Below are 6000 nucleotides of genomic sequence, written 5' to 3'. Positions count from 1 at the left end.
CCCTCCAGAGCTCCCAGGGACTAAACCATCAACCAAGGAGTACACATGGAGGGACCCATGGTTCCAGCTGCACATGAAGCAGAGGATGGCCTTGTCAAGAACCAATAAGAGGAGAGGTCCTTGGTCCTATGAAGGCTCAATAGATGCCCCAGTGTAGGGGAATCGAAGACAGAAAGGTAGAAGTGGGAGGGTCAGTGGAAGAACAGCCTCATAGAAGCAGGAGGAGGGAGGATGGAATAGGGGGATTCCAGGAGGCGGGGGAGCTGGGAAAGGGGAAAACATTTGCAACATAAATAAAGAAAATATCCAATAAAAAGAAAAAAAGTATTATTCTTTAATCTTTTTCTTTTTTTTTTTTTTACAGTCCAGGCATTATCCCCCTCCCAGTACACCCTCTAACTGTTTCTCATTCCATTCCTCCCTCATCTCCAAGAGGATGTCCCTACACCACCCCCATCCCACTATACCTCTCCACTCCCTGGGGCCTCAAGTCTCTTATGGTTAGGTGCATCTTCTCTCACTGAGGCCAGACCAGGCAGTCCTCTGCTGTATATGTGTCAGGGGCCTCATATCAGCTGGTGTATGTTGCTTAGTTGATGGCTCAGTGTCTGAGAGATCTTGGAGGTCCAGGTTAGACATTGATCTTCATATGGGGTCACCCTCCTCCTCAGCTTCTTTCAGCCTTTCCCTAATTTAACCACAGGGGTCCCTGGCTTCTGTCCATTGGTTGGGTGTACGTATTTGCATCTGACTCTTTCAGCAGCTTGTTGGGCCTCGCAGAGGGCAGTCATGCTAGGCTCCTATCTGTAAGTACACCATAGCATCAGTAATAGTGTCAAGCCTTGGATTGTCCCCTTGAGCTGGATCCCAATTTGGGCTTGTCACTGGACCTCCATTCTCTCAGTTTCTTCTCCATTTTTGCCCCTGAAGTTCTTTTAGATAGGGACTGTTCTAGGTCAGAGATTTTGACTGTGGGATGGGAACCCCATCCCTCCACTTGATGTCCTCTATTTCTACTGGAGGTGGACTCTACAAGTTCTCTCTCCCCACTGTTGGACACTTCATCTAAGGTCCTCCCTCTAAGTCCTGAGCTTCTCTTACCTCCAAGGTCTCTGGTGCATTCTAGAGGGTGCCCCCACTTCCTATCTTCCGAGGTTGCCTTTTTCCATTCTTTCTGCTGGCTCTTAGGGCTTCACTCTTGTTCACCTCTAATACCTGATCATGTTTCCCCCTTCCCCTCCCTGTCCCCTCTCTCATCCAGCCCCCTCCCTCCCTCTCCCCTGCATGATTGCTTTCTTCTCCTTCCTAAGTGGGATTGAGGCATGTTCACTTGGGGCCTTCAGCTTGTTAAAACCTTCTTGAGTTCTGTGGATTGTATCCTGGGTATTCTGTACTTGTTTTTGGCTAATGTCCATCTACTAGTGAGTACATACCATGCATGTCCTTTTGGGTCTGAGTTACCTCACTCAGAATGATATTTTCTACTTCCATCCTCAAATGAATCTTTTAATGAGTAGGCTTTTTGGCAAAATAATAGGACCAAAATGTAAAGATCAAGTTGTAGGTGCAGACTGGGATCTGGCGAAGTATTTCCAGGTTGTTCATATTTGAGTGCAGATAAATCCCTGGATACATATGCTGCTTCTTCTTTTCATGGCTGTACTCCAATTTTTGTTGAGTATGTGACAGGGACCCCAGAAGACAAAGAGTAGGTAGATTCTTGGACCTTATTCTACAGCCTGCTCCCCATCTACTAAAAGTGTGATACCCATCTGTCCCCACACTCCTACTCTTCCAGCATGTGTGGCGTCTTCCCTTCCTGTAATAGCATCTGTATCTTTTCTTAGTTCAACTCTTATAACAGGGACCAGATCAACTACAGAGATTAGAGCAGCCATAATGACCAGGTTTACTTGTGCTTTGAAGATCACAGTGGTTCCACAGTGTCCTAAAGAATAAACCACCCCCTGATTCGTATCTTACACAAAGCATATGGCTTCTTACAAAATAGCATACTTATGACCAGTGAGAAATTACCATTCCCTGTTTGTACCCCAGCAATCCCAATACAACTTCCTCTCTATATGCATTCATAACTATGTATAACTATAACTAACTAACTATATACTATATATTACATATATACATACATATGCATATGCCATGTGAATATATATTTACACTATATATAATATAATGATTTAACACAGTAATATAATATACTGTATAATATATGTAGTATATATTCACATGGGACAATCATATGCATATGTACATGTATGTGCCCATAGAGTCCAGAAGAGGGTGTCTGAGACCCTGTGGGCTGCCTGATCTGGGTTCTGGGAAGGAAACTTGGGTCCTCTGGAAGAGTATTATGTACTCTTAAGCACTAAGCCATCATCTTATCACCCCTCTTCCCTTTTGTGTCAAGGGACAGCCTAACAGCTATCAGTGCAGCAACCCTGCTGTCCCTGAAGAAAAGCTCCCCCGACCCCCATTGTAGCTCTCCTGTGTGTTTAGACTCCCTGGCTCTATTTCTTTTCTGTTGTCATTGTCAGAACTTCCTGTGTTTTGCATCACCTTAAACATTTGTTTTTAATTTAAATAATATCCATGATTTGGGAGAGGTTTTATTTTTTCCATTATCATCACCCAAGTAAAGAGAAGAGTTTGGGCATGAGATTTTATATCAGTGGTATATGCTATACCAGGACCCAACAGTATAGGCAAGAAGCTTATTTAAAACATTACTGTTCCCAAGAATATGTGACAAACTCGGCTAGTGAGACGGTTAGTGGGTAAAGGCACTTATTACATGAATCTGATAACCTGATGATAACCAGGTGTTTGTTCCCAAGAATTCACTCAAAAGGGGAAGGAGAGAGATGGCTCCAGGGTTGTCCTCTGACTTCCACACACATTAGATATTCACAGGTCCACAAAACTTTGCACATACTAAATTTAAAGTGTTTTTTTTTTTTTTCCACGGGGGAGGCTGTTTAATAGGCTCAAGGCAGGACAAATAGAAAACCTTCCAAGGACTGGCCATGCGAAAAGACCACACAGACAACAGAGACTGCTCAGTTGCCTGGGGGAGGGGGAGGCATATTCCCAGGGCCATCTGAGGGGAGTGGGGGCCTCAGCATGGGGGGCATAGGAGCAGGGTGCACCCCAGGATTTGAGGGATGAACCCCTGGAGGCTGAGGGTGGACCCCCGGGGCAGCAGGGTGGACTCCAGGAGGCGGCTGAGGGTGAACCCCTGGTGCCTGAGGGTGGATCCCAGGGGCTGGGGGGTGTACCCCAGGGGCTTGAGGGTGAACTGCAGGAGCAGGTGGGTGTACCCCTGGAGCCTGAGGATGAACTCCAGCTGATGGAGGAGGGTGTACCCCTGGAGCTGGTGGGTGCACCCCTGGAGCTGGTGGGTGTACTCCTGGAGCTGGTGGGTGGACCCCTGGAGTTGGGGGGTGGACACCTGGAGCTGGTGGGTGGACACCTGGAGCTGGTGGGTGCACTCCTGGGGCTGGTGGGTGCACTCCAGGGGTGGGTGGGTGCACTCCAGGGGCTGGGGGATGGACCCCAGATGTTGGTGGGTGTACCACTGGTGCTGGGGGGTGTACCCCAGGAGCTGGGGGATGGACTCCAGATGTTGGTGGGTGTACTACTGGGGCTGGGGGGTGCACCCCAGGAGCTGGTGGGGGCATCTGGGGAGGTCCAGGGGGCCCAGAGGGAGCAGGCCCAGTGGGGGGCATAGGAGGAAGAGGCAGGCCACCAGGTGGAGGTGGGGGCAAGGCATCAGGGAGTGGTGGGCGAGGAGGCAGTCCATTCATGAGTGGGGGCGGTGGCCGCTTGACACCTGGGGGTCCTGCTGGGAGGCTGGGAGGTGCTGGGGGCTTCTCCATCTTAAAGTGGAACTGAAGAAAAAACTGCTTGGTTTCTCTGTTCCAGTGGGTCCAAAACTTGCCCTCAGCCTTGTCAATCTCCCGGCTTGGCACCTTGAAAGCAATGGTCTCATAGGGCTCAGCAGCCATGAGCAGGTACTGCCAGCGGCGGTCTGGGGGCTCAATCCTCTGCTCATAGGCAGACATGAAGCGGTGGCGTGGCATGATGCCCTCTGCGATCTCAGGGTAGTCAATCTGGAAAAGCAGGCTCTGCTGGCCCATCTCTGTGTCCCTCTGCTTGGTCACTTTGTACCCAGGGCGGCCAATCTTCACAAACTTCTTCACCTCCACCTTGACCTTCTCTGGTGCAGGCTGGGCGGGGGCTTCTTTGGCCTCCTTGGCAGCTCGCCGGGCCAAGTTAGTCTGATGTTTCTTCCCTTGGGTATGGGCCAGGTAGCTCCCCTCATTGTTATGCAGAGTCAGGCAGAGTTTGCACTCATAGGATCCCAGGTGGTTCTTCATAAAATACGGGTCCTTGTTGATGTCGATGGTTTCCAGTGCCAGTTGGCGCAGGCGCTCTCTCCGGTCCCGGTTGCTCTCAGAGGAGGAGGCTACGCCACCACTCCCGGTCTTGCCTCCAGGTCTGTGCTGAAAGTCCATGATGCAGGCCTGGGTGCTTCAGGGGACAGGAAGAAACCGTGCAACTCCTCACCAACCCAATTTAAAGTGTTATACGTGAGAACAATCTGTAGTGTAACAGAGAACCACTCCCAGGGAGCTGTGAGAGACTGGCCCCAGTCACCACCATCACAACAAATCATGAGCAGTGAGGTTGGGACCCATTAGTTGCTGTCTGTCCTCAGTACCTACACCACCAAGTCTGGCTCGAGGGGCAGCAGTGAGGTCACTGGCAACCCCCTGCGGCCTCACCAATTCAGTGCTCCACCATTACCTCACTGAGGGGGCAAAAAGGTCATCATGAGGACTGACCGGGGAGCAGTGCAATGGTTCAGAGTAAGGAACAGAATGACACAAAGGAAGATGTATTTGCACACTAGGCTGCCATAAAGAAGAATAATACCAGAAAGTACCATCGTAGAGTAGGGGAGAGAGAGACAGAGGAGTCTGATAATGCAGGAGAAAGGGGTGCTAAGACAGCAGATGTTACAGGCTCTGTGGAGTTCCAGTTAAAGCCAGTATATGTGCAATAGACCATAACCATTATAGATGCTATTCATGTCTGTAGAGGGTGGTTCAGGGGAAGATTTAGAAGTGCCCAGGCACTGAGTTAACAAAGGCATTTTAAGAATAACTGGAGTGTGTGTGTGTGTTTCCTATTCAAGGATCTGAGATCCGGAGTAGGTACGCACATGCGACTCGCAGGGAACTTAAAGCGGTGTAGACAAAACAACATGCTACGCATGTTGTTACAGTCCTCCATGCAATTACAAACAAAATGACCAGAATAGTGAGAGTGGGGAAAAGAATAGGGTATCAGAGAGGGCTCCTGAAGGCCAGTCCCTACTACAGGAAGCAAGCCTTACTACATGCAGAGACTCTAGGGGCGTTAACTACACTGTTCCAACCCTTCTTTTCAAGGAAGATGCTGACAAACAGGGTGCAGGAGAGCAAGGCAGATCATCGAGACAAAATGTACATTGGGATTACAGACGACTTCGTAGGGGCCTTCCTTGTAGACAGTACCGCAATGAAGAGGACAAGAAAAGTCAAGAAGAGGAGACCCAGAGTCAGCATCCTTCTCAGCACTGTGTCATTGGTATCAACACACAGAGAACCCTAAACCACAAAGATGGCAGAGAGCAAAGCAATCCACCCACTAGGGGAGAATTCATCTGCTTCTGGAGATCAGTAGGGCAAAGGTAGTAGATGCTAGTTTACCATCTCAACCATCATCCGATTTGTTCATCCAACAAGAACCCAGCCACTAGGCAGATGCCAACAAGAGCCTGCTGACAGGATTCTGATATAGCTGTCTCCTGCGAGGCTCTGCCAGTGCCGGGCAAATACAGACGTGGATGCTCACAGTCATCTATTGGACGGAGCACAAGGTCCCCAATGCAGGAGCCAGAGAAATACCCAGGGAGCTGAAGGGGTCTGAAGC

At 49.5% G+C, this 6000-nt stretch overlaps 1 protein-coding gene across 1 annotated transcript; it reads right to left on the bottom strand.

Moving 5' to 3' along the window:
* Positions 1-2980: 2980 nt before the first annotated feature.
* On the bottom strand, positions 2981-4588 carry LOC110291437 (splicing factor 3A subunit 2). Its single transcript, XM_085835829.1, has one exon. It carries the CDS (start codon positions 4536-4538, stop codon positions 3081-3083), a length of 1458 nt encoding a protein of 485 aa, XP_085691955.1. The 5' UTR covers positions 4539-4588; the 3' UTR covers positions 2981-3080.
* Between the last annotated feature and the right edge of the window lie 1412 nt (positions 4589-6000).

This window comes from Mus caroli, unplaced genomic scaffold (assembly GCF_978045245.1).
Source record: "Mus caroli unplaced genomic scaffold, Mus_caroli_1 scaffold_3, whole genome shotgun sequence".
NCBI classification, from domain to species: domain Eukaryota; kingdom Metazoa; phylum Chordata; class Mammalia; order Rodentia; family Muridae; genus Mus; species Mus caroli.
This window is presented reverse-complemented; position numbering and strand designations above follow the sequence as displayed.